Source organism: Varanus komodoensis, unplaced genomic scaffold (assembly GCF_004798865.1).
Source record: "Varanus komodoensis strain SLA01 unplaced genomic scaffold, ASM479886v1 scaffold43, whole genome shotgun sequence".
Classification (NCBI taxonomy): domain Eukaryota; kingdom Metazoa; phylum Chordata; class Lepidosauria; order Squamata; family Varanidae; genus Varanus; species Varanus komodoensis.
In genome coordinates this window covers 6,459,056-6,486,735 of record NW_025335985.1, presented here as the reverse complement: position 1 = coordinate 6,486,735, position 27,680 = coordinate 6,459,056, and the positions used below count along the sequence as shown (strand labels likewise).

Sequence of the window (27,680 nt, the reverse complement as noted above, 5' to 3'; positions counted from 1 at the left end):
ATCAGGGGACAAGCGGAGGAAATTAAGAGCACACGAGCTGAAAGCGCTTGGATAGGTCTGCCTGAGCAGGGCACCGGCAAACAGACAGCACAGTGATCCCCTGCTAGAAGTACGAACCAGCGGGGCACCCCGCCTGCCTGTCTTGGGGAAGTGCCTAAGAAGCCAGTTAGCTGAGCACCCAGTTTTAAACCCCTCCCAAGTGCTGAGTGAATGTCAAAGAAAACTTCTTAAATGTTTATTTCCTTCTGGTTTGGAATTGTATGTATAGATGTGCCCCTGAAGAATAGAATAGCACCGTGCGAATGAATAAGCGCCGGGCTTTGGGCACAGAACGGATGTGTTCTTCTTGATTGCACCACCCAGCACCGGAAGGAGGGAGGGCGGACAAGCCCCAGAGCAGCCACGCCAGCTAGCAGGCAGGGCCTGGAGCAGCGAGCTCCAAGACGAGGCGGCGGGGAGGGCCTCCGATGCCGGGGGAGAGCTGGCAGCGTTCAGCTCAGTAGTAACAGAGCAAGAGAAGGAAGCCGGAGTAGGAAGCAACACTGCAGCTGCAGAGATCCGGGTCAGGGGGCAGCCGGGGGGCAGCACAGCAGCCTAGGAGGGGCCCTCTGATGATGGCCCACGAGCATCAGAGTCAGCCCCTTGCCCGGAACTGCCAGCACTGATGGCGAGTGGCTCTCCAGGGCGGCAGGCAGGAGTATTTCCGGCCCCACCTGGTGCCACCAGGTGGCCTATGACAGGCCACACTGTCTGGCCACTCGTGCCCCGGAGGAGGGAAACGGCGTCGCTGGGTCAGACCAATCTAGTGCTGTGTCTTACGTCCAGCTGCTCCAGCCAGCCGTTGTCTCCGGGAAGCCTGAAGTCAGTCGTGAGGGGGATGGCCCTCCTCCCCCACCTGCCCCAGGCACGTCCAGAGCTAGGGTGCCTCCGGCTGCCTCCTCTTCATCACGAGCCTGTCAGGTCTGCTTCTGAGTCCCCCAGCCAGGGGTCATCCACTTATCTCGTGCCACCAGGCCGACGTTTCCTGCGGAGACGAAGTGCTTTCACGGCGCATCTGTCTGTCCCGTGCAGATATGAACGGATGGCAAATAGATTACAATCGGTGCTGAGCTGTTGCTCTGAGGGGAGAAAATACTTGTGCTGCTGCAGAAAGCCAGTTGTTGATCTGATCTGTATTCTGCAGAGCTCCTCTCCTTTGGAGGGGCAAAGACACAATTATCCATTTTGGCTAATTTGGCAGATGCTTCAGAATATAAAAGCCCTACATTCCCCAGCCGTGCCTTCTGCCGTTTTATGTATCCTATTAATGTAGATTCTTTACTGGAATGAATGCAGCCAGTACTTCATTAGGTGGCACTATTGAATTATCTGCAGTAATTGAGCTGAGCTTTAAAAGGAAGAGTTCTTTGGGAGCAAGGGGCTGGGAGCAGGTCTCCCCTCCCCCATTGGAAAACGGAAACATCGCCATTTAAGACGAAACAGTGGTGCTTGTTTCAGCATCCTCTAAGAGACACTTTGTCCCATGGAGTTCTTCCAACAGCTGATCACCTGCAAAAGGGAGCGGCTCCACTTGCCCCAGAATACAGCTGGTCTGCCTCCCTTCAGTACATTTTAGAGGCTAACTATCCTTTTTAAGGGACTGCAGGTGGCGCCGTGGTTTAAACAGTGTGGTGTAGTGGTTAAGAGCATGGGACTGGGACTCAGGCGACCTGGGTTCGAGTCCCCGCTCAGCCATGGAGCCAACTGGGTGACTTTGGGCCAGTCACAGACTCTCAGCCCAACCTACCTCACAGGGTTGTTGTTGTGGGGATAAGATGGAGGAGGAGAATGATGTAAGCTGCCTTGAGCCCTTTGTAGGAAAAAGGCAGGATATAAATTGCAATATAAAATAAATAAATAAATAAATAAACTGCTGTGCTGCTGGGCTGGTTGATCGAAAGGTCGCCAGTTTGAATCTGTACAATGGGGTGAGTTCTCGTTGCTCCATCCCAGTTCCTGCCAGCCTTGCAGTTTGAAAGCATGCAAATGCAAGTAGAGAAAAAGGTACCACTTCAGTGGGCAGGTAGCAGCGTTCTGTGCATTTCGGTGTTTAGTCATGCCAGCCACACGACCACGGAGACTGTCTGCGGACAAAAGCTGGCTCCCTCGGCTCGGAAACGGAGATGTGCACCGCCCCCTGGAGTCAGGCATGACTGGACGTAACGTCAAGGGGAAACCTTTACCTTATCCTTTTTAAGGCCAGAAAACCAGATCTCCATGAAAAGAAAGGAGAAGCCAGCTGCCCAGTCTCCATGCTTTCAAATGCAGGTGCCAAACAAATCCTTCATCCCAGGTGGGAAGGAGACAAAGCCTTCTTTGCGTTGCCCTGGATTTTACAGGTGGAAAAGCTCTGAGCGAGACTGAGGATGGCAAAGAGGAGCTTGCACATGGAAACAAAGGTTGCAAATTGTGGGGCACCTTAAATTCTTCTGTGAAAGGCAGGACATTTTGGGCTGATGGTTCTCACCAAGGAACCAGCTGCACAGTGGAAATGCAGGCAGGTCTCATGTGCAGAATACGAACCTTCCTTCCTACCGAGGAGCCCAATTTCCCAAGGTGGGTGAGCTGAGCAAAAAGACGCAGAGCTTTTCTACAAGAGGGTGCTACCTGGCAGATAATCGGTTGTATCAACTTTTGGGTTTGTCGTAGCCTGAGACCTGAGCACTACAAGAGGAGCATTTCCTTTCCTGCTTTTTTTTATTACTATTATTATTATTATTATAACATTTCTATGCCGCCCCTTGCCGAAGCCTCGGGGCGGCTTACAACACAATAAAATACATTGAAATACAATAGAACATAATAAATTACCATTAAATACAAAAATACAAAAAATACACTGAGTTTCAAACATAATAATATAAAATTAAAAATGACAGTATAAAATAAGTAAATAAATAATATAGGAGGAGAAAAGGGAAGGAAGAAGTTGCCCTGGCCAGATCATATATTCAGCAACATAACCTCAAGGGGGCGCTGTGGGGTAGTGGAATAGCATGAATACTCCAGAGAAAACTGTGCTTCTTTCACTGTCATGATTAAACACTGCATTTTCCATGTGGGGAAAAAAGAGAATTGGCTAAAAGGGCTGGTTAAACAGAAAGTGAAACGCGATGGTCACAATGCCATCTAAAGAACCCACAAGCCACAGTCGGTAGGGATGATGAGTGTACAAAATGCTCCATTCTTCCCATACTGGACAAGGGGTCACCCTCAGCTGGGAGCTCAGAGAAACACAGAAACAGAGCGAGTCAGAAGGGGCCTCCCGGGCCATCTAGTCTGACCTCTGGCTCCCGCCGGCTCCGCTCACAACATGCCCACCATGTGCACGTCCAGCCTATCCTTGAACACCCTCTCCGATGGGGCCTCAACCACCTCCCGGGGGAGCCCATTCCACACCCTCGGGGTCCCAACTGTCAGGAAGTGACCAAGGCACCAACCGTTTCCTCCCCTGCGCCCTGAGAAGTTATCCTGCCCATTGCAAGATGCTGGCTGTGCAGTAGGAATAGAAGAATCACTCTTTCTTTAGAATCTTTTCCCAATATAGGTAATTTATGTGTGACTTTTACATGTTTCTAAGGAGTTTTAGAGCTGAGACTTGCAGGGCAGAATCCAGAGGAATACCCAGGCTGAAGAATAATAGCATTCCCACCTCCACACTATCCCAGAAATGATGGTTAGTTTGGTTCACTTAAAAGCACAGACCAGGACAAATTATTTCCAGTCCATGCGGAGTGAAGAGCAGCACCTGTGCCAGTCCCAATCAGGCAGGATTATTAATTACATTTATGTGTTGCATCCCACTGCAAAAACAGCCTCAAACTGACTTAGACACACAAATCCGTAACTCCTTTCGCAGAAACCGCCCACAATCAATACAAACCATGAACAGCACAGCCATACATAGAAAACTAGCCAAAGCAATAGAATAGAAAAAGGGGTCGCATGCCATCTCCCTGCTCCCCCACTTTACAATTAACAGCACCAAAGCCGTCCACCAGAATCTGGCTATAAAGTTGTCTTTGCCTCATGCTCTGACTCTGGCAAACTCTGTGCCCATGGAGTTTCTCACCCATTGCAGCCATTCTGCATTAGCTTTATAAGAGCCACCCATGGGGCCAAACTCTACCCCACTCCCACAGGTTCGCAACTATCTACCTTCCATAAAGCTCAGAGTAAAAGCTGCCACGCATGAGGAGTCCTGCTGGGCAGGAGTCATTCGGCTCCCCTGCCTTGACCTAGACGATCAGAGGGGAGGCGCCTTCATGGGCCAAAGCTTCCCTTTGCACGGGACTGTGGAATCAGAACCACTGAAAGAATATGCTGCAATCCTAAAAGTGATATGACTCCACTGGTTTCCTCTTCCTTATTGCTGTTGGATCCTACAGACCTTCCTTGCATCTGTGTCTATCAGGAGCTATTTTGACCATCTCACCTTCCCATCAGTGGTCACAGCGGCAAAGACGGTGGAAGAATAGGGAGCCCAGGCAACGTCGCCAACGGCAGAATTCAGGTCATAGATGAACATGGGAGTCCTGCGAACAAAAGAACTTGGCTGTCAGGAGAGAGCCGTGGCATTTCCCAAAGACCGGAGACTAAATCCTGCAGCGTGTGTAAGAGCAAGAAGCAAGGCAGGAGCAAGCTCAGACTTGTTAAGGGAGGCAGGCCAGCAAAGCGCACAAAAGCAATTTAGGCAAGGAAACAGGTGGAGGGGAGACACACACCGAAAGCAGAAACTGATGAACAGCAGTGCCCCGGGAAGTGTCACCCATCGCGACAGTCCCTGTAGCCACATCCCCATGGAGAGTCCGAAACTGAGGGCAACCGTGTTGATCCGTATCAACGGAGCAGTTCTAGCAACTTTCCTCTCCGCCATGAGCAAGTCTTCTGTTAAACTAATAGGTCTTCGCAGCTTATCCAAGACCAAGTCCCCCCAAAAACTTTGAGCTACACATCAGGAAACAGCTGTGTAGCTGGGAAATCCATTTCCCTCCTGCTACAGTGAGGAAGCAGGGAGGCCTGTGAAAGGTACGAGTCGTGGCTGATTTCAGTACCCCTGCCAACAGGAGAGTGGGGGCGCTGCACCCCGCAAGCCCCAGCTCCCCTTCATCACTGCTGACAAAAGCCCCAGGTAGATTCCCGCCAGCAGGAGGCCCAGGAGCTGTCCTTTCCTGCTTCCTTTGTTTTCTCCTAAGGCCCTCCAGTCCGGGGGGGGGGAGGGGGGGGCAGCCAGATCACCTTCACCTGCAACCCTCTCCAGACCAGGAGGAAAGTGGGGCAAGGAAAAGCTTCTTTACCAGCTCCCCAAGTGGCTGCGCACCTCCCAGCCTGAGAATCGGGTCCCAAGACCGTGCGTCTCTTGCACTGTGTGTGAACCTAGTTTCTCCTAGTTGACACCCCCGGGGGACCGTGAGGGCTCCTCTGGGATCAGGGACCCTTCCTCTGGCCTCCCCTTCCCCCCAAGCATCCCACGAGTGAGAGGCTTCGTGTGCAGCTGCCACTTGAAGTGCATGGGGAGGAACAGCTGTGGTTGGCCCACAGCCATGGAGAACGGCAACCCAACCTTGCCTCATACCCCGGTGGGCATGACCCACAACCGCCCCCCAGCACACGCAGCAAAGAGTGGATTGTGCGGAAGCGTCCTACTTGATGGTGTGGTCCCAGATCTTCACAGTCCAGTCCGAGCTGCAGGAAATGAACACCTTGGTGTGGAAGGGGTTCCAGCTCACGGCATCGACCGCCATGTGGTGGGCGTGGAAGATGTCCAGAAACTGGCTGGAGTAGGACTTGGAACACTGCCAAGAGACAGAGTCAGTGCCCACCGTGTGCCCTGGGTGCCAGCCCCTCTCCTCTCCTCTCCTCACCCCCGCAGGAACTGCCGGCTGCTGAACATGCCGCATTTCTCCCGGATGCGAATGTTCACTTAACACACGCTGGCTGCTTTATCCCTTGCTGGCACACGGTTAGGAGCCCGCTCACCCCTGTAATTCCCATACCCTCCGCACGGCGATTCTGAATCCAGTAAGTGAAATTGGGCTTCGTGGAAGTATTTTTGGAGCGGAGCTGTTTTCTGAGTGCTCATTTTCAGTCACATGAGGAATTTCTATTCCTTGGCAGATGCCAGAACAAACTGATAGATAAAATGGAAATTATCTGGGGTTCCGGAATACGCAAGGACAAATGACACAGCTTTTGTGGCTTTTAACAGTGTGCTCCATGGTTGTACAGGAAATTGAATTACGGCAATCGATGGGATGGGATGGGCCCCATTCCTTATGGGCTGGTCCCTGGGACAGAATAACAAAGCCACTCTCCTGGGTTTAATTTTAGGGTAAAGACATCCAAGCTTGCATGCACTGGTCACTTACAGCCGTGCTAAAGTCAACATACCGGCTAAACTGACGCAGATCCTGGTTCAGCTGATACACGCCTAACTACTATACAACCACAGGCAGAAAGAAAATTCTCGTGAAAGGCACTGTCTCCGGAAGGACAGCTGTGCCAGAAAGTAAAATTATTAAATGTTGACTGTGAGATATCCTAGGGACTTCTAGATAAGCCACTCTTCCCGGCTAAATTGCTGCAGTTCGGATGGCAGATTAGTCTCACCAGGCATGTGGGTTGTTCCAATGCCACTGAAATTTTATAATGTGCAGGTGTAGAATCCTTCTGGGAGACCAAGCTATCGGCCCGGCAGGTAATTATATCGCTGGAAGTGCATCCGTGAAGCCACCACATTCCCTCATGGGCAAGCATTCCTAAAAGCAAGCATCAGGACTGCTCCTGCACTCCGCTTCTTTTCCAGCCGTGAAGAGATGCGCAAGCCAGGAGCAATTTAACAGAAGAGAGAGGTCTGACTGGGACAAGTGGAGAAGAACGGTTTTCTCAGCCCGGGCATCGCACGCCAAGACACCTGCGGGACCAGGCTCAGAACGCCAACAGAGAACCGCCGCACCAAAATGACGGCAGCAGCTAATTCATCAGGTGCAGCACTGTGCCTGTTTCGGAAACTACTTTTGCTAACAGTGAGGGCTTTACCAGTGTCAGTCTGTTGTACTGTCTGAACCCACTAATGGTATTTCACCATGGTAAGTTTAGTCCTTAGAAACCATGGTAAGAAACAACACTTTATTCGATGGCTTCTCTCTACCAACGTGGATCGTTGTGCTGTCTCAGGCCTGGTATGCAACTGCCGCAGAGCCCTCTGGAGAGGGTGGCGACCACAGGAGTCACTCCAGACATCCACCTCTGTGTATGCGTCCCTGAGGAAAGAGCAGCTGACATAGGCAGGGATTGATGCCAACCGTGAGAGGACTGAGCATGGGGGATGGAAACCATGGTGAAACTGAAACCCCTCGATTGGCTGTCAAGTAGGAAAACCATGAATCTCGGCAGCCATCCAGGGTTGCTTGCTGTGTTGTGTGAACATGGCCAATGTGAATGCAGAGGTGATGGGGGGGGCAAGGAGTAGAGGGGTGCAAGCTGATGGAGGGGGCACTCATCTCTGTTGCAAGGGCCCCTCCACCCCAACTTTGCCGCACCGGAAAAAAGGGAGCAGCTGGGAGTGAGCAGGCACAGAAGAGATGAGGGACAGGAAAGAGCTGTCTGGGGAGAAGTGGCTTCAAGCATCACTGCTGGGGTGGTTTACCCAGCAGATGGAAGATGCCAGAATGGCAAGTGATCTTTACCTGCAGCACTTCTCACCTGGCCTGTCATGAGCCATGCCTTTGCACTTCCAAAACACACAGGGTTCTTTGGCAAAAGCTCCTTATTGTCCAGTGTGCTTCTCAGTTGAACCCAATCTAAAAACCACTTCCCAGCGTTCTCCTGTTCAACAGCCCCGGCCCCTCCACCCGGGATGCCCTCTTTGGAGGTGGGCAGCCCGTTCTCCATCTGTCACCCCTCTAACTGGTCGGCTGTTGCCCCACGGGGTCAAGAGCCGTGCCAGGCTCAGCTGGAGGCTGGAGTCGTCGTCCCCGTGCCACCCCCCCACAGCCGTAAACCCTGGCTCTTCTCACTGTCCTCCTGAGCGGCTTCTCTGCTCCTGCCATTTCAGCGTTGGAGCATTCTGGTTCCCAGGAGCCCTTCCAAGGTCCTGACCTGCCCGACCTGGGAGCAGCGCCACGGATAACGGTCCCTTTCATTGCCAACACGGCCAATCAAAGTGACCGCGCAGGATGGGGTGGGGAATGGCGGCGGCGGCAGCATAGGCCGGGGTGGGTGGAGGCAGCCCAGGCGCTGCTCTCGCACTCGGCCTCTGCCATTTTCTGTTGCCGTGTGTGAGGCACCACGACCCTCGGCGGCATTTCCTCGCATGAAATCCAGTTCGGGAGAGGCCCTTTCCTGCTTACAGATCCTGCCCGTTTGGTCACTCCATGTTGATGGTGGCTGGGAAAACTGGTGATGAATTAACTGCCTTGGAATAGCTTTTCTTATGCATTTAATTAACAGGGGTGTATACACTGCTCATAGTTCATGAGCTTTCTTAATTTCGCTGCTTGTTCTGGGGGCAGGGAGAGGGGAGCAAGGACGTCAATTCCCGACAGACCTGCATGTTTCCTTGACGCAGGGAAAATTCCAGGGCCCAGGAAGTAGCAGGAACAGGCAGAAGTCCCCGTGGTTGCCTTCTCCCCCATCCATGGAAAGGGCACCGGCGAGCTCGTGGCAACCCGTGCGCAATAGCTCTCTGGCTGGGTGAGCTGCTCCTCGTTTGCTTGCCGGCCGAGCGACAAGGGCCGATATTGCTCAGCCCCTTGGGCTAAACCAGGGCAGAGTCAGAGGCCGAACCACGAATGCCCACGTTCGTCCACCGTCCTGCAGAGCTGCCGCCTCCCACTCCTACTCCCGGTTCCCACAGCAGTCAAGTCACTTCTTGGCCACGCAATCAAGACAGGCAGCAGGCGTGGCAGCTGCATGTCCATGTTAACGCAGAAACAATTTATCTGCAGGGAAGGGCCTGGGCATAATTAAGATAATGACTTCTTGGCTTCCCAAATGCTATTAACTGAGCTACTTTCTGAAATTTGATGCAATTGTTCTGCAGCTAAAAATTAACACGCTATCGGGCTGATGGAGAAAAGCTTTAAAAGGCAACAGCCCTCCCTTAATAACAGATGAGCACACAAGCGTGGCTTTGGTCGCGGCGCCTCATCCTTGGACCCTCTGAAAAGCTTTGCCTGCTGACGGGCAGGTTTGCAGGATGCCGCAAGTTGCAGGCATAACGGACTATGCAGAGCGGCTTCTGTGCAGGAGCACCTGCTTTCTGGCCCCGGGGATGCATTCCCCTCCCTTCCCCTCCCTCGCACCGAGCGGGGGCACGGCCTGTGCAGCAGAATCGGGGCCCTGAGTTCACCAGCTCGTCCCTTGTTGACCCAGGGCGGTGGCGGTGGCTGCTGCATCGCTGCCTTTTCCCCACTGGTCCGCTCAGCAAGCCGAGCGTGTTGGTGCTCTCCTCAGGGCCCCTCCTGCCCGCCATTCCCCTCTGGCTGGTCCCCAGCACCCCTTCTCCACAGGTGACCTTGCTCGAGTGGCTTGCACACTCCCCTCCATCCGCTCTGGAGCCCCCACTTGCACCTGCCTGGCTCAGCAGCGGAGCGCAGCCAAGTCTCAGCAACACCACTGGATCCCCCCACTGGGCCCTTCCTTTCCTGCCTCCACCACCATCTCTGCACCCGTGGAAGCATTTCCTGCAGTCAAAGAGCCCCTGAACTTGCCAGAGCAGCAGGCAGTTTCTTCCAGTCACCTCACTGCTGCCTGCAGCCATCAGCCTTTCCTTCTGCCCGCCTGCTCCCCCTCCTCTGCTTTGCAGGCCCCCACTCAAAAGGTCAGTGGTGCTTCCTGGACCAAACAGGACTCGAGCAAATGATGTGCTATTACATGGTGCTCCTGTCGCACTGGGACTCTCTAAGGGGGGCAGGAACACTGGGATTCGCCGTCTGCACAGCCTCGTGGCAGCAGCCCTTCACCTGCCATGGGTGGAAAAACTGGGTGGGTAGGGGAAGGCCGCATCCAAAGCACAGTTGCGCACACTGGGGAAATGCGCTCCTTCAAGGACGGCATGCAGAAATCGTGCCACTGGAGAAAAGCGGCCACAGAAAAACCTTCTGCGGAGAAGCAAAGCAGGGAAGGAACTCAGGTAGCAGGGGAGGGGGGGTCCTCACAAGGACAGAGAGGCGTGTGGGCAGCGCATTGCAACTGGCTGCTAGGCGGGGTTGGGGATGGAAGGCGGGCTTGCACAGGTGCCACAGGTGATCGGTGGCCAGGTGGACCTGGGGAAACAACTTTGCTGGGGGGATAGGAGAGACGGTGTGGGGGGGGTTGCTGCGTGACTCTCCTTGAGGCAGGAGGATGCAGTGTCTGGTCTGGATGACACATTAGACCACCGCCCCCACAAGAAGCCATGGCTTGCTGGGAAGCATACCCACGAGTGGAGCATGCCGGGTTGGAGTAAGCGATCTCAAAGGCTCTCGCACCAGCACCGCAGTGCGCATTTCGTGACGTGTACGTAGCTGCCCAGGTGAGCCGGGAGAGAGCCCCGTGGGTGCAGGAAACTTTCCTCAGGCACAAGGCCCCCGCATTTTGCGGCAAAGACAGGATGGACTCGGAGGTCTCAAGGAGACCTCTGCAAGGTGGTGGGCTGCGACGCGCAAGCGGTCCTCTGAGTCCTTCCCCCGGCTGTTCAACCGCACTGTGGAGCAGGAGGGGCAGCTAGGAAGAGCGGCCCCCAAGGCCCGCATCACAAGGCGCACAGCCCGAGCATGGATGCGGCCCATGTGGCAAGCTCAGTCCCCAGGAGGAGGCAGAGCCCTGCTCTGTCTTCCAGTCACCAGCCAGACTGGCTCATTCCGTGGGCCGGGCAACAGGGGACGATGGGTCCGGCACCCCGTGGCTCTCCCTGCTGCAGAGGCTCACGCAGCCTGGCTCGCCACGAGGGAAGCCCTCCCTGCGCAGCCGTTTGACGTTTGCACTCCTCTTGAGAGGATGTTTTCGACAGTGGCACTGGACCTGCCTCCCCCAACCCGGGGCCCTCCAGAGACGCCCGAGGACAACGCCCAGACCCCCCAGCCACCCTAGCCGGAGTGCTGAGGCGTGCACTCACTCTGCCACGTAAGCAGGTCAGGCAGGCCCCCTGCAGGTGAGACCCACATGCAAATTCTGCGGTCTTGGAAGGGACATTCTGGGCCAGGAAATGCCCCAGGTTGTGGTACTGGAAAAGGAAGAACCGCAATTCACAGCAGGATGCTTCCTACCTTGTAGATTTTTCCTTCCTCCGTTCCCACAAGAAACAAATAATCAATCTTCTTGTGGAAGTCAAATGCAGTTCCACAGCCTGTTTGAAAAAGAGAGGAAGGTGAACAGAAAGCGGAGAGGTGTGTGGGCAGAAAACTCTCTTTGCTATGTCCAGGTTCATACTGCTGGGCTCCATTTCCCCTGGAAGGACTCTGTTCAACCCACTATTTAATCCCCTTACATATTGGTTTGCATATCAGTCATTTAAATGGGGCAGGAAACAGTCACAACTGATTTGAGCTGCTCTGCCTAGGAGTCACCCAGAGGGCCTGTGGGTCCTGAGCTAGGAGAAAGCTGGGCTGCCTGGATCCATCTGTGGGGGGAAGAGGGCTTGCCAAGAGCAGCCCGGGACTGTTGGATGCCAAGATGCTGTGATCATTCTGCCGTGGAACCGCAGACCTGTAGACAATTGCCAATCGCATAAAGACATCATTACGTCTTTAATAATCCCTTTCCACCAGAGGAAATTGTTCGGAGGAACACCCTGACCAAAGGAAAGAACGCCAAACGGAGCTTTTGCCAAAGCAGATGGTTTTAAGGGTGAGCGAGAGGGGCTCCTTCAGGGGCTCTGACTGGTGGGGAGCTGGCTCTTAGCGCTTCCATGAAAGAAGCCCAGGATGATTAAGAGCAGAACCTGCCGGGCTGGACCAAGGGCCCATCTGGCCCAGCATCCTGTTCACAGTGGCCAGCCGGCTGTGGCCCAGCCCAGGTGTGCAGAGGCATGATGCCTCCCATACGGCAGGTGATATATGGCCGTTGAGACTAGGCATGGCCAGGGACAACCTCACCTGCATGGATCCGACTGAACCCATGGCATAACCACCCACGTCAGCGGCTATCACCACATCCCATGCCAGCAAATTGCACAGGTTAAATGTGGAATCTGCACATGGCATGTGGAAGTCTTCATTTTTCTCCACTCCGAATCTTCACTCGGACCAAATGAAGCCTCGCCATCTATTCCTGACAGCATCCCACTCGACGCCTCCCCTGCTTCTGTCTGAAAGCATCATGGCCCATCGCGCTTACTCCCAGCTAAGTCTGCCTGGCTCTGCCACCCTCCATGCCAGCAACCAGGGGATGGGGTGGGGGTGGGGGGAGAGGAAGACCACACGTACCGATGGTGTGCAGCTGCAGCCCCTCCGGGCCCTCCTCCGTGGTGCCTTCTACAAGCAGCTTGATGACATCTGTATGAACCAGCTCGTTCTGTTGGGGAGAGCAGAGATCAGAGGCACTGCTCATATCCTTGCAACAACGGGGCGCTGCTTTGAAACAGAACTTTTTGTTGAGGGATTTAGAAGAAAAGCGAGAATCAAACTGCTGAATGTTTCATGACTGTGGCAGACCGTTTGCGGGAGCTGTGTGTTAATGAGAATTCTGCCTGGCCAACGTGCTCTGTTGTGTCCTATTATAAGAACATCCAAGTTATTCACGGCTCTGAGCTGTGCCGTCTGTCTGCGGACCACCGTGCGCATTTCCCCCCTGCAAAGAAACAGGAAACGTGCCTTTCTTCCGTCATTGGTATGGTGGTCAGGTAGCCAATGCTCACGACAGCTGCACAACCCATATTGCTTGGGGCAGCAAACACAGTCCCGACTGTCTCTTCCCCATGAAACCCCTACAGCTTAGGGTGTGGTCCTATGAAGGTAGAGACGGAAACATGTTCAACAACTTCCAGCTCCGTCTATGGGAGTGTGGACTATTATTATTATTATTATTATTATTATTATTATTATTATTACATTTCTTTTGACAGCCACCACAACTCAGGTTCCTTTTAAACCCAAGTTTCTGACAGGGTGAATTAGGGGGCGGGGTGTGTGTGTTGTGTAGTTTTGTTTTCGTGCGTAGTTTGTTATTGTTGTTCAGCTGTTCAGTCGTGTCTGGCTATAAGCGATCCCATGGGCCAAATCTCACCGCACGTTCCGATCCCGTGCCACCTCCTTCAGCTGAACGATGCTCTGGCCACATCCTCTTCGGTGGAGTCCAACTACCTTGCTCTTTGGCGACCTGGTTTTCTCTTGCTACTCCCTCTGTGTTGTCATTACACGGCTTCAAATCATGACCCTATGAACGAGGGGTCCCAGAATGTCCTGGCCATGACAACCTGGCTCAGCTTTTGTAAACTCGAGCCTGTGGCGCCTTGTATGGAATCAGTCCATCTCATGTTTGGTCTTCATGAGTTGGGTATGACATGAGCGGGGCTGGCTGGAGACAGGGATGGACCAGGAGGCCCCTTCTGACTCACTATATTTCCTGTTTCCTTTTCTTCTTCCGCCTTCAACTTTCCCTAGCATGATTGTTGTCTCCAGTCAGTCTGGCCTTCTCATGATCAGCCTGAAGTATGAGAGCTTCAGGTTGGTCATTTCTGCTTTCAAGAAGAGTCCTGGCTTGATTTAATATTGGACCCCCTGGTTTGACTTCCTGTCAAACAAGGCTATTTGTAAAACTCTCCTCCAGCACGATGCTTTGAACGCATGTATTTTCTTCCCGTCCGCTTTCTTTACTAGGTAGCTTTCACACCCGTACATGGAGACCAGGAATACAAGAATGTGGATGATCTTGGCTCTGTTCTCCAGTGAAATGACCTTACAATTGATTATCTTTCCTAGTTTCTTCATTGCTTCCCTTCCAAGTATCAGCCTTCTTTGAATTTCTTGGGTGTCGCCTCCCTTTGAATTGATGACTCAGCCAAGTGATACAGAATATTTCACAATGCCAATGTCTTCATTGTTGACCTTAAAGTTAGATAATTCTTCATTATTATTTCATTTCAGTAATCGTTACTTCACTTTCATTCGCAGCCATTGCAATCCATTGCTGCTTTCTGCCAGTAATGTGGTATCATCTGCATATCTTGAAATGTTGCTGTGCAATTTTCATCCCTTCTTCTGGCCCTAGTCTAGCTCTCCTTACAATCTGTTCTGCATACAGGTTGAACAGATGGGGGGGAGCCTCGTCTAATGCTTTGCCTATGGGACCACCGTTCCGCTTCTCCGTATCTTCTCCTAGCACTAACTTTTCATCCGTGATACTGGTTGTGTGTCAGGATGATCACGCGCTGAGGCACACCCAAGTCTTTCAGGACCTTCCGTGGCTTCTTGTGAGCCACTCAGTCAAAGGCTTTGCTGTAGTGCATGAAGCACGGGCTGATCCTCTTCTGAAATTTATTTTATGGCACCCCGTCAGCAGGCACTGTATATTTGCAGCAAGATCTCAAGTGCCTCTTCCCTTTTGGACTCTACCTTGAGCGTCAGGCACTGAGCACTCCGTGCAGGGTAACATTCTGCGTTGCAGCCCTTGAGCCCCGCAGTGTTTGCCTGGCACACGTGTGGGTAAGCCTGGTCACAGAGCCCCAGGAAGCCCGTCAAAGAGCCTTGTTGGGGAGGAAATAAAGATCAAAATAAAGATCGCTTGTGGCTTTGCTTCCCCCTGACAGCTCGCCTTTTGTCAGGGAAAAGCAAAGAAAATCATACCCCCCCCCCCCACGGGGCCCTGCCCACAGTGGGCCTGCTGAGGCACCTCCACGCTGGGCAGCCCCCGGTCACTGCCCAGCCAGGCCAGCCCACCGCGGATCAAGCCAGCGAGCCCCCGCACGGACCCAACAGTATCTCAAATGTGGAAAACGTGCACATTCCCTGTGCCGAACCATCTGAAACGGGAGGCAAACCGCTGGCAACTGCTCCACTGTGCCGCTGGAGGGGCTGCCACAGGCTGCTAGCCACGTGGAGACCCTGAAGAGCAACCTCAGAAAAACAGGCGGAGCGGGGAGGAAAAGCAGCTGCAGGGAGCCAAAAGGGCTCCGGGTCACGGTGGGGAGAGAGGACCTGCTCGCTTGGGCTGCCAAGTCCCCCGAGATTCCGAGCGGGAGGGGCGGGAGGCTGGGAGGCAGCACACAATGGCCCGACTCGCTGTCAGTCAGCGAACAGCTGCCCCCATGGGCTATCCGCAGAGTCTGTTAGCAACTCCTGCGAACCACCTCCTGAGTCGCGGAAGAGAAGGGGAGAAGGCGCAAGCCTTTTTACCCCATGAGGGCTCTGCAGTCACGAAACAAGTGCTCAGAGCAGACTTCCTTAGATGGCCATCTCGCACGTCCTCGTTCGGGGGCTCTGTGTGAGCTTGTCCACCCAGGCACGGCGACGGGCTGAACGGACGTCGGTGCAAGTCCGTCACGGCTGCCCTGTTGCTGTGCTTTGAAAGGTCTTCCTCTCCTCTAACTAGAGTGAATGGCAGAACGCAGCTTAACAGCCTCTGTTCACGCCCCACAAGCAGCTCCCAACAAAGCCGGCTGAAGAGCCGAGACGTCGCACCACAGTAACAAAGCCCTCCGAGATCTCTATTTTTGGAATCCTCTTCAAGAATCCGACTGCACAATGGGGGCTTGGAAGGAAGAGGGGCTTTTGTGCCATTCAAAAGAAGAACGAGCAAAGTGGAGGCAGGGGGCAGCGGGGGGGGGGCGTGCAAGTGTCTTCGGGGGGCTGCAGGGCAGCCACAGGCGGCCGCTTGGGTCCGGCTGAGCTGTTCGTCATGGCAGACTCTGTGCAGACTCTTGTGAAGACAGGGCGGAGCAGCCCACATCAAGCGCCCCGAAGCTCATCTGGAGAAGCTGCGTGTGGGGCCAGATCCGGGAACGATGGCTGACACTGCTGTGGGTCCAAGGCAGGCAAGCTGCTTCCTTTGGCCCCAGAGGCCACGGCTGGATGGGCAAGCAAGGAGCACGAGGCCTGCCTGGAAAGAGCACGGTGGCCCAATGTGGCTCAAGTCCCTTAAGGCAGAAAGGAGTTGCCGGTGGGCCTGAGAGAGTTCAGCCGCTCTTGCAGCCTGTGAGCCGGGAGGAGGGTGAGGAGAGACGGCTGCTGTGCAAATCCCGGAGGAGAGCAAGGTGCCAGTGAGTTGCTCTCCACAGCTGACAACAAGTTTCTCCATGTCCCCAAGAAGGTCAGGTCTTTTGTAGGGAAAACAGGGAGTTAATTCATGGCACCATCATCCCCTGCTGATTCAGAAGTCAGTTTCAGGGACGCTTACTCCCAGGCGTTGCTACCTAAACGGTACCTGCAGGTAGGCCTCATGGGGAGACCTAATTTACTGATTTGTCAGCTAGATTTATAAATCACACCCCCCTCCTTCCAGTGCGTTTAATCTGGAATGATGTACGCAAACACACAGACCTCACACCGGCCCCAAGGAACCTTGCAACACAGCAGTGTGTGGAAAAACCAAAGGAGGACTGATGCTTCTGCAAGGGGCTGCATATGGAATAGGAGGAATAACAAGAAGAAACACAGAAACAGAGCGAGTCAGGAGGGGCCTCCCAGGCCATCTAGTCTGACCCCCGGCTCCAGCCGGCTCCGCTCAAGACATGCCCACCGTGTGCATGGTGGGCATGAAGATGCTCCCCGGAGAGCTCCCCTTTGGACTGATGCAGCAACTGCACGCGGCTGGCCCAGGGTACAGGTCTGTGGGGGTGCTCTGCACCCTTCCGGGCTCAGTGGGTGGCAGGCATCCTGTGCAGGGCAGGAGCAGCTCAGAAGCGAAGGCCACCTGAGCGCCCCTCTCACCCAGCAGAGTGGTTGGAGCGCTGAGTTCAGCTGCCTACCTGCCACGCCGCAGGCAGGAGGGAAGGGGGCTGAGGCTCTGCACAGACATGGGCATCTCTCGCTGCCTCAGAGGAGCGGCCAGCGTGGTTTATTATTTTTCCCCTTGGCACAGAAAGGGCACTCTGAGTGCAGAGCCCCAGCTCCCAGTTCCACGCTGCTTTCCAGGTCAGAGCTGGGACCCTAAAAAGTCTTACGTCCCTCTGTCAGAGGGCTGCTCAGTTTCTCTGCCTGTGCCCCTGGAGCCCAGTGCAACGCAGCTCTCGAGAGGGAGGAGGTTACCTTAACCAGCGTCCAGGAGACAATGCGCCCATCGGAGGAGACAGAGAAGAAGTTCAGGTTATTGTCCATGTCATCTTTCTGCCACTTGACCTGTCCAGAAAGAGAAGCAGAGAGTGGATACAAAGACTCTCTAGCAACCTGGCTGATTCCAAGGTTAAAAAATGTGTCTCATGGCACCTTGAGCTCAACAAAATTAAATTAACGGGTGGCATCAACCTTCGCGGGCGACAATCGACATCACCAGAGACTGCCTGGGTTCACAGAACGCAAGAACCCATCATGGGTGGCCAGCCAGGATGGTTTGCCGCGTCCCATGACCCAAGTCGGACTCCTTCAGGGGTTGCTGTACGAGCAATGGGGTGCCGATGCCATCCCAGCCCTCTGGGCATTCGGGGATCTCCGAAAACCAGCACTCCATCCACACCGGTCCTTGAGAGCATAGCTGGGTTGCCCCCAAAGTCCTCCTAAATAATGAAAGTACTCGGAGACCAGAAAAAAATGTTGCATTATGTGCACCAGAACATTAGCAGCCCTTTATTGGAATAATCTGTTCTCATAACTTGTAATGAATTAGATTATCTGAATTAAGTTAAAAAAGACAGACAGACAGACTGACTGACTGACTGACTGACTGACTGACTGACTGCATTTTAATGTGAAAAAGGGAGTTGTTCCTTGACACAAAGAAAAGTTGGCAGACAGCTCGGTATCTTTCCTCCGAGCCGCTTCAGAATCCCAAGTAACCAAGATTTTGAACTATGGTGGATGTCACCTTGGTTGCATCGCTGTTGAAGCTGTCTGGGAAGCTGAAACAATCAAAACCTTTGATGGACTGTACAATATAAAAACCATACACCTGCAAACATATCAACATACAACGCTGGGAGGCACGTGTAGAGCTAAAAGTAACTTTAAACAATCAACAAGAAATGTTGGATACCTGATTAAAACCTTGTGCTATTCTACCCAAAGCAAACCAGAGAAGGGAGGATACACTCCATTTTAATCCTCCAGGCAGGTCTTTGGGATCTGCCAGTTCAGCAGAGGAGATGAGGATGAGGATGAACACCTGGAGGCTGGCAAGACAAACCCCAGCTTGAATCAAAAGAGTAAAGGATGACCCGCCACAGGAACTGAGCCCGTGTGTCTCCCAACGTGTCCACCAGCCGGGCTGGCCACACGCTGATCCTGCAAAGGAGCAGTGGCATCCGTCCCGATTGAAGGGCTGTGCCCTTTATAGACAGTTCCCGCTACTTCATCTTTTTAGTCCCGTCGGTGCCGATGTGCTCATCTGCTGGACGGCTAATGCGAGGATGTCAAGCTGCAGCTCGGGGTGGTGCGTGGGGATGTCCAGGGCCGGAAGGTGGTGGGAGACTGTGCTAGGCACTGCACAGCAGAAGCTGGGAAATCAGTCCCCCACGCCTGCAAAGGATCTTAGCAAAAAAAGGGGTGTCTGGGGGATTCCACCCTCTTCTCAGCAATATCCTGCACCTTTCCCATTCCTTGCCACCCTAAGTCCACACTGGGGAGCCCCCCCTGCACCTTTTCTGAGCCCCCTTGACAAGGGCTTGGGGAAGTGTAAGAGTGAGCCCCTGCTCCTTTTTCCAAGTCTGACAGCTCTGGGCAAAATCTGGGGTCCCTTAACATGTGTTGGGGCAGTGGGGGGGTTGATTGGTCTGAATCCCTGAGATTTCCTTCAAATCTCCCATTAGACATAGCACTTGCTTCTCCATGAAAAATGTGGGTGCTCTTCCCAAGCCCCTAGAGCAGGGGTCCTCAAACTTTTTGAATAGAGGGCCAGTTGAAAGGCTGGGCCGAAGAGGTGGGGATGCCTGGGGGTGTGGGCTGGTGAGGTGCCGCTGGGCGTGCGCAAGGCGGCATTGGGCCCGCGTGGCGGTGGCTTGCTTGCTCAGAGATCTCCCAGCGAGTCCAAAACCATCTCCGAGCGAGCAAGCCACCACCTCCCCACCTGCGCAGCAAGCATGCGTGGGCCATATGGATGGCCAGGACGGGCTGGATCCATCCCGTGGGCCATCGTTTGAGGACCCATGCCCTAGAGGGTCAGGGCAAAGGCCAAACATTCCTCCCCAGAGTGGACTCAAGTGAGGGTGCAGGAGGAAAGGGGGTTTGTGGAGAAAGGGGTGTGAATCCCCCAAAGCCCCTTCTCACACTAGGCCACACGGAGCCCAAATCAGCTCGCAAGGAGGACGCTGGTGCCGCATTCCCCCGAGTGCTGCTTGGAATGGCTGGCACTGGCAGGGCTACCTCTAAGGAGGGCGAGGGGCTGCTTGCTCCCCTGCCAAGTGAGCTGCTGCCTGTGGGACCCACAGTGGGATCGGCACCAGGTGCGGATGGCACGATGAGCCACCGTGAGTGGAACAACCCAGGAACAGCCTGTGGTTCTCTGACAAAGGGAACCCACCCTGGGCCACGAGGGCGGCGTTTGCGTGACAGGACAGCCAGGCATTGGCCGCTGTTATTACCTGATTCGCACATGCTGAAGCAAGGTCTCCAAACAGCGACTGATCTGTCGTGAGGTGCAGCTCTCCTCCCAAGTAAACGCACTTCTCCCAAGCTGCTTTCCCAGAAGACTTTGTTGTCCCGTATCTCTGAGCTGCCCCAAAGTGGCATGTTGAGCCCTCTCCAACGCCTCTCAGTCTCCAACTTCTGTATGCCCCTTCTGCCCGTACACCCCAGCAGGAGGAGCGTGCCGAAACCTGCCCTCCGGCTCTTTCCCTGTTTCTCAGTTAGCTGCATTCCCCACCTGTGAGGTCTCCTAGCAATCGGCATCACCCCTGACGGGGAGGCACGTCTGTGTCAGACAGACTGCTCGGCTCCTGCTGGGAGAACTGCCCTGTCCCCGACTCCTCTCCTCTCCGGGGCTCTCATCGGACCCGGCCGTCAGCCCCCCACCCCCCGTTCTGCTATCTCCATCTCCACTCCTTGCTCACCAGGCATTCCTGACCTTGCTCTGATACTGGAGCTTGGTGAGAGTCCACAACAGCCTCAGGTTCACTGTCTGAACTTGAGTTCCCATCACAGCGATCACCCGGTCATGCGTGTTCCGGCACCTTTGCCCCGTGCCCACGCATGACATCATCTGCTGCCACAGCACTCTTTGGAAGGCGAAGGACGGAGGGGAACGAGTTGGGCAGTCTCGGATCACCTGCCTGGCGCTGCCCAGGCTCGGCGCTGCCCAGGCTGGCTCTGGCTGCGTGGGAGGCAGCCATCCCCTTGGAGGACACGTCACGAGGCCTCCAAAGAAGCCGAACAGACCCTCCGTGGCTGAAGTGCAGGCGTTTGTAAGACGAGGAAGGAATGGGGCCCAAACTAACATCTCGAGCTGGAAGAAGAATCCAGAAAAGGTGCTTCTGCCTGGCTCCTGGGGACTTTACTCCAGTTTATCCAAAGTCTGGAACAGGGGACAGAATGCAGGATGTGCTGGAACTCCCGGGAGACACACGCACTGCTTCCTTTACCCAGCTCCGTGCTTTCACGAGGAGCATGACTTCTGCTTTCAAATTCAGCTCCATCTGCTTCCAACCACACCGTGATCAGTTTGTTGGTTTGTTTTATATCCCACCTTTTTTCCTTCCAAAGCTCTCGGACCAGTCCTCCCGCTCCTCCTCAACCTTATCCTCACAACAACAGCCCTGTGTGGCAGGCTGTGCCGAGAGTCTGCCACTGGCCCCAGGCCAGCCAGCGCGCCGCCTGGCCCAGTGGGGACCGAAGCCAGTTTTTCTGCGTCCTGGTCCCGCACTCCTAGCCGCTACACCACACTGACTCTCAGTCATGGTGACCGAGCAGCCGCCAGCGCATTTCTTGCACACAATGAATTGGACTTGGGCTGTGAATAAGGCTTGATCGAATGATATGGCTAAATAACTGCAGTTTATATTAGAAAGAAATTCAGAATACAGCCAGTGTTGTTGTTTCCAAAGCTATCAGGGCCTCCTTTGAAATGCAAATGTTGGCGTTCTGCCACTTATCTGAAGATAAAGAAAGGATAGGCAGTGTGTTTTCCCAGGGCTGTTGCTCTATGGCAAAGTGATGATGAATCTGTGGGCATTTCAACAGAAAAAACAGCCTCCCGCATGCCTGACGTCCTTTAGGCAATGCTTTCCCCTCTGCCTGATGAGCCGGTATTATTCAGATTGTGCGGGGTAGAACAGGGTCTTGCGCAAGGGGTGTTCCGAGATCTGGGGCGGGTGTGTGGGGGAGAAAGGAGGCCACTACTCGCTCTCCTATTCCCTTGAAGCCCATGTGGTGTGGGTCCAGTCTGCACGTGGGCCAAGAAACCCTCTGGGTGCCTTTTGGTAGGCACGCTCGCTCGGCACAGCTGCGGACGGTGCCCTGAATAATTGCCGCCTTGGTTTTCGCTGAAGTTCAGCGAGGTGGTGCTTCTGGATGAGAGTCGCGGGGACTGCCAGTGCGGAATGTGTGATTTGTCCGACGCACCAATATGGTTTCCAATGCCTTCCTTTTAAACTGGTGTGCTCCTTATTGCCACACTGTAACACAGGTGGAGAAAAGCTCGTGCCACCTCTGACTGGATGCGGTTAGAGCTCATTATGAAGTTTATCTTGTGGCACTGGGGGTTCGGGGGGGGGGGGTCTTTCCACTGCAATGTTAGACTCGTATTTTATCATCTGCACAGGCTGCCAGTCCCTATCTGGGCCCGATTCAAAATGACACTAACATCCCAAGTCCTCAACAGCTCGGTGCCTGAAGGATCGCCAAATCACCTGCAGAGGTCCTCCTATGGATGCCCCTGCCAAGGCGAGTCAGGCGAGTGGCCACGAAGTCAAAAGGCCTTTTCTGTCCTGGCACCCTGGCTATGGGATGAGCTCCCGAGAGAGGCTCGCCTGGAACCCCCACTGCCCTCCTTCTGGGGCCAGGGGAAGGCCTTCCTAGTTTCCCAGGAATTTTCCTTGGACTTTTAGTTTCGGTTTCGTTGTGTGATTTTTAAACTCTTGCACTGCTGCCATGTCTTATCTAGCTTTTACTTCTACTTTATTGTTTTGACCATTTAAAATTGTATATATTTCGTGCTTTTAAGATTCTTTTTAAATTGCTGTGAATTGTCCAATCCACTTTGGTTATCAAGTGGTATAAAAATGCTACAAACAAATAAATAAATAACATCAGACCCTGGGAACTCAGCCCAATCAACCGAGCTTTTCTGATTGCACATCACAGCGATGCTCATGAAGCACAGTTAAGGAACAAGTAAGCCACTGTTTCGCTGCAGTTCTCAACCCTGTGATTTCTTGTGAAAAGTAATGAAGTCAACGAGGAGGCGGAGACATTCTGGCTCTTACTTGAGCAGACAGAACTTTTCAGCAATGTGTGGCCTCTGCTTCTTTCCACGTCCCATCCCAAGCAAACCGGACTGAAGCACGGCCTGCTCGGATCCCACCCGTGGCACGGCACTGCTGCGACTGCTGCAGGGGAAGGTGGCCAGGCCTCGGAGGAGGGGCTGCACCATACCAAGCAGACCCTTTTGAGAAAAGGACCATCAGGAACAGGGGATACATCCGAAGGAAGGAGGCGGAGGGAGAGAGGGCTCAATATCTCACCGCTGGGATGGTGCAGGCATACCGGTCAATGCCGCTCAGGCATATTTTAAGTGGGGGCACCTTCTTGAGGCACCCCAGTTTCTGTGGGGATCTGGCCAGCTGCATTTCAGGACTGTAAAAGGAAAGGCAGTTCTGGGGGAGAAAGGGGAGCAGCAGCACAGCACTCACCTGCCAGACCGGGTCCGTGTGCTTGCCGGACTTGGCTGTGCTCTTGTAGCCGGGCTGAGTGCTGACGGGCTTCTTCAGGTTGTAGATCGCCACGTTGCCATCGTAGAAACCCACAACGATCAAGTAGGGGTGGTCCACGTGGACGTCCACACACATGATGCCGCTCTCGCTGTTGAAGATGTACTCTGGAAAGGAGGGGTTCTTCAAGGAGTACAGGAGCAGCATCCCTCGGCTCTGCTTCACAAAGTCATCTGCGCAAGGAAAAAGATCTCATTCAAACCCGAGCCGGGGGGAAGACCCCTCTTCCGAGAAGCCGTCGTGGCTGGGGGTGAATCTTAATGATCCAGTTCTGCCACCTAGGATTAAGTTTGCTTATAAGTTTAATGAATGGATCCCACTTGGACATTGTGTCCTCTGCCTACCAGGCACTCAGGGAAATGTATGATTTCTGCAAAGGGCAGAAACAAGGGACACAGGGAGCAAGAACCCTTCAGCTAAATTGGAAAGTGGCATTATGGTTAAAAGAACAGTTATCAAAAATCAAAAATCCACCAAAACAGAACGGTCTTTATCGCCTACCTAAAGCATAGTAGTGAAGGAGGCAATGCCATGATCAGGGTGCCGCTGCTGAAAAGGCCCTGCTCCAAATACCACTGACACACCTGCACTAGGTGAATGTGCCACCCAGCTGAACCTTCAGTGATGATTACAGGCAGATTCATAAAGGAGGGGCAAGGTGCCCAGGCAGCCTTTCAGGGCTTTGCAGGTCAAAACCGGAACCGGACATTGGTACTGTTGATGCAGGATCAGGACTGTGTGGCCCACAAAGTCCTCTCTGGACCAAAGCCTGACAGCCACATTTTGCACTAGCTGCCCTCTCTGGATGTCTCCACTGCAGTGCCCGTTACGGCCGTCTGAACAGCAACACGTGAAGGCCTGAATCACTGCTGCAGGGAGGGCCTGAGTCCCAGAGCAGGATGCCTCCAGACTGGCAGGGCCTTCATCTTATCTGGACCGAGACTCACCTCGCTCACCAGCATCCAGCCCTTCGCTACAACCAGGCGATGGACGCAGGCGCGACAGCGTCAGGGGTCCTCAGCACAACGACAGGTAATCGACTGGACAAGAGGGGACCCAATAGAAAGCCAAGATACATGTGTGGAAAGCTAGTCTGGTATCCGTAATGTCGCATGAGGGCTCTGGGTCTGTGAGTCGTCTTCCTCCTTGCGTTTAGGAAGTTTCCTAGGACTTTCTAAACCCTGTGCAGACACTGAAGGATAAGTCAGTCCTCTCCTTAGGGCTGGACACGGTGCATGGGGATATAGGAGCATTAGCCAAAAGGAGGAGCAGAAAGGGAAGTGGAAAGCCAGGAAATCCAGATGCCATCTCCTGGAGCTGGCCAGGTGAGCCTCCTACACAGCCCTTCATCCCCTGGTGGAAGGGAGAGGCAAGTGAGCATGTCCTTCCTGCCTGCAGTCCCAAGATAACCTGCAACTGGGGCCAGGCAGTTATTATGGCAAAGGAAGAGGAACAAGAGCGCCATGCAGCCGCTTCTCTGGCTGCCAGAGGTGTTCATCCTGGAGTCAGGGATTCACGCTGTCAGTGGCCAGCGGCCGCTGCAGTTCGGCTGTCTTGGGATGCCAGAGCTCTGCATGGAAGCAGCCAAATCTCTCCAACCATCTTGGGAGGGCTTCTTCCTTGAAAAACGTTGAAGTATTTTAAATAGAATGAGAATGACGGCTCTCTGAATACTCTGACTGCCACGTTCCTGCCACACATACCTCTCCTGTGGGTTGATGTTTCCTGATAAAAAACTGATCCCTCTTGAACCTGACTTGAAGTACATTACACTGCTGCCCCCCCCCATCATTTCCACTCCTTTCTGCATTTAAGTGAAAATCTCCACGGCTCAACGTAACAGCAAAGGTGTTGGTTAAGATAAGGATACCAGGGGCAAAGGCTGAGGTTTGCTCAACTGAGTTGCCAAAATGTGGTTCCCGAAGGCTGGAAAGTCAGCTTGGAAACTTCACGTATGAAGCATCTTCTAGTCCTGCCACTCAAAAATCTCATTCATTCCTTCAAGGATATTTCTCCACTTCCAAGCACGCTCCACGTGCCCCAAGATTGTGAAAGCAAGTCCTGTTCCAAAGGCATCCCCAGCTCCCTAGATCTACGTTTTGATCAATGCTGTAAGATACAAGATGATTGGGCACGTCCTCTGTGCTCACGTGGCTGGTTGCCCTGCGCACGAGGCCCCAGAATGACCCTCCAGGGAGTGGCAAGGGATAGGCACTGGCCTAAGACCTCACGTTCTGGCTCAGCTGGGCCAGAACAGGCACGTGGGGGGGGGGGCTGCTGGGACTCACCCCCCTGGCTGTAACCGCTCTCCTTTTCTGTTTTAAAAAACACAGTTTGCAATCACAGGTTGGGGTGGTATGCACATGGTTTCAAATTTGATATTTTGACTTTTCACCTTTAAGTATGTTTTATCCTTCTATCTGAAAATAAAAGTATTTTTGCTGAAGGAAAGATGACACATTGCCAAAGTTTTAAAAACCCCTATACATTTCACTATCTGTACATGCACCGGAGCAGCAAACCGAAACTCCATTGCATGACTGGAGCCATAAGGGTGCCAGGAGTCAAGTGACTGTCCGGGGCCAGAGGCAGTGTGCCTGTGCGCACTGCAGCTGGGGGCATGGGCGGGCGGGAGGGAGGCTGCTGGGGCACTCAGGTCTGGCTTGTGGGTTCCTGCGGGCAGCTGGTGGGCCCTCCATGAACAGAATCCTGGACCGGATGAAGCTTGGGCTGAGCCAGCACGGCTCTTCTTCAAATGCTAGCAGAGCGCCTATGTTTTAATCAAGGTCCCCACCCCCCACCCTCCACACCTCACTAAGCTATCAGGAATGTAGAGGCAGTTGCAAAGGTGGAGCAGCGGGGCAAGGAGCAAAGGGCTCCTTAGAACCATAGCATCATATGATGGTAGAGCTGGAAGGGGCCATGAACGCCATCCAGTCCACCCCCTGCCGTTGCAGCAGACCAGGTTATGTCACCCACTCAGATGGCTGCCCAGTTTCTCCTTGAATGTCTCCAGCGTGGGAGAGCCCTCCGCCTCTCCAGGCAGCTGGTTCCACAGTCGCATTGTTCTGACAGTGAGGAAGCTCTTCCTGATGCCCAGGCTGAATCTGGGTTGTTGCAACGTGCCTTGATTATTCCGTGTCCTGCACTCTGACATTAACAAGAGGAGATCCTGACCTTCCCCTCTGGGGCAGCCTTCGAGGGACTTCCAGAGGGACACCATGTCCCCCCTCAGTCTTCTCTTCTCAAGGCTGAACATGCCCAGTTCTCTCAGTCTCACCTTTGGGCAGTCTCTCCTTTGGGCAATAGCACAAAGGCAGTTATTTATTTATTTATTTATTTATTTATTTATTTATTTATTAAAACATTTTTATGCCGCCCCATTCGCTGAAGCCTCGGGGCGGCTTACAAGTTACAGTCAAGGTTAATTCAACTTCTGTCCCATTCATTGAAGGAGCTAATTACAATCGGCCTAATACTACCATCAGTACGTTGGCAAGATAGCCAAAGCCTCCCCACCCACCATGGTAAAACCCTTCGGTCTGGGATCCGAAACTGCCTGGCCACAGCACTGGGGAGCTGCCCTGGGGAGGCAAGGAAACAAGCAAGGGACTCAGCCGTTCCCCCAGTTCCCATTGAGCCATCCCTGTAAAAAGGCGCTTGGTGCCTGCGTAAGGGAAGGAGAGCCGCTCCCTCCTCTGGTTCTCGGGGTTCTGAAACTTTGCTGGTGAGGAGAGCGATGTTGCGTGTCCCAGGCCAAAGCCCTTCCCCTTGCTCGCTTCTCACCGACCAGAGAACAGCAGCCTGCTGGCCGGACCACGAAGTCCCAGCATGCACCTCAGTGCTCGTGGATCCCGCCCGGGGAGGCCAAAGCGCACACGCATGGCACAGAAGCGGCAGTGGCCTCCCCACCAGCCTGCCCTGGAGAAACAGACTGCTGGGGACTTGCCCCACTGCCCCGCTCAGGAGGATCCAGCATCAGAGCACAAGGCTGCCAGGCACAGGGGGAACGGACAGGGAAACTGAGCATGCGGCTCCTGTGAAAGAGGCACGATGAAGAAAGGCATTGCCAAGATCATCCTGTCCTCCTGCAAAGCCACGGTGCAACCACACTTAGGATTCTGGGCCCAGTCCTGGTCACCAGACCTGCAGGAAGGTGTTGCAGAGTTGGGAAAAGTGCAGAAAGGAGGCTGGAAGAATCCGAGATGGTTTAGCTCAGGAAAACCACACGCCAGGGAAACATGAAAGAGTGTACAGAACTACGCGTGATGTGCAGCAATAAGGGAAGGAGCATTTTCCTCCTCTCACAGCGCTAGAACCCCATGAGGCTGATTAGTGGGAGCCTCCAGGCAGATAAAAGGAAGCACCTCTTCACGCTGTGGAATTCATTTCTACGCAACATCATAACAGGCACAATGTGGAGGGCTTTAAAAGGGGGCTGCACACACGCATGAAGGGGAAAGTGATGCAGGGCTGCTTGTCCTGCTGGCTCTGTGCCACGTCCCATCACAGAGGCAAGACGCCCATGCACAGCCAGTGTTGGGGGGCATGGACCAGAGGTGCTGTGGCACTCATGTCCTGCTTGTGGGACCCTGGGGGCACCTGGCTGGCCACAGCTGAACAGAATCCGGGGCGAGATGGGCCCAGGTCT

At 53.9% G+C, this 27,680-nt stretch overlaps 1 protein-coding gene across 1 annotated transcript in view; it reads right to left on the bottom strand.

The window, feature by feature from the left end:
- The window catches only part of DNAI1 (dynein axonemal intermediate chain 1), a 125,785-nt gene that overhangs the window by 49,581 nt on the left and 48,524 nt on the right, over window positions 1-27,680 (bottom strand). The window contains exons 13-18 of the mRNA XM_044444008.1: window positions 22,952-23,202; window positions 17,205-17,294; window positions 12,447-12,534; window positions 11,289-11,368; window positions 5,686-5,834; window positions 4,475-4,574 (exon numbers count right to left, since the gene is read on the bottom strand). Of these exons, the coding sequence (XP_044299943.1) occupies window positions 4,475-4,574; window positions 5,686-5,834; window positions 11,289-11,368; window positions 12,447-12,534; window positions 17,205-17,294; window positions 22,952-23,202 (758 nt within the window). The remainder of the gene's footprint in view (window positions 1-4,474; window positions 4,575-5,685; window positions 5,835-11,288; window positions 11,369-12,446; window positions 12,535-17,204; window positions 17,295-22,951; window positions 23,203-27,680) is intronic.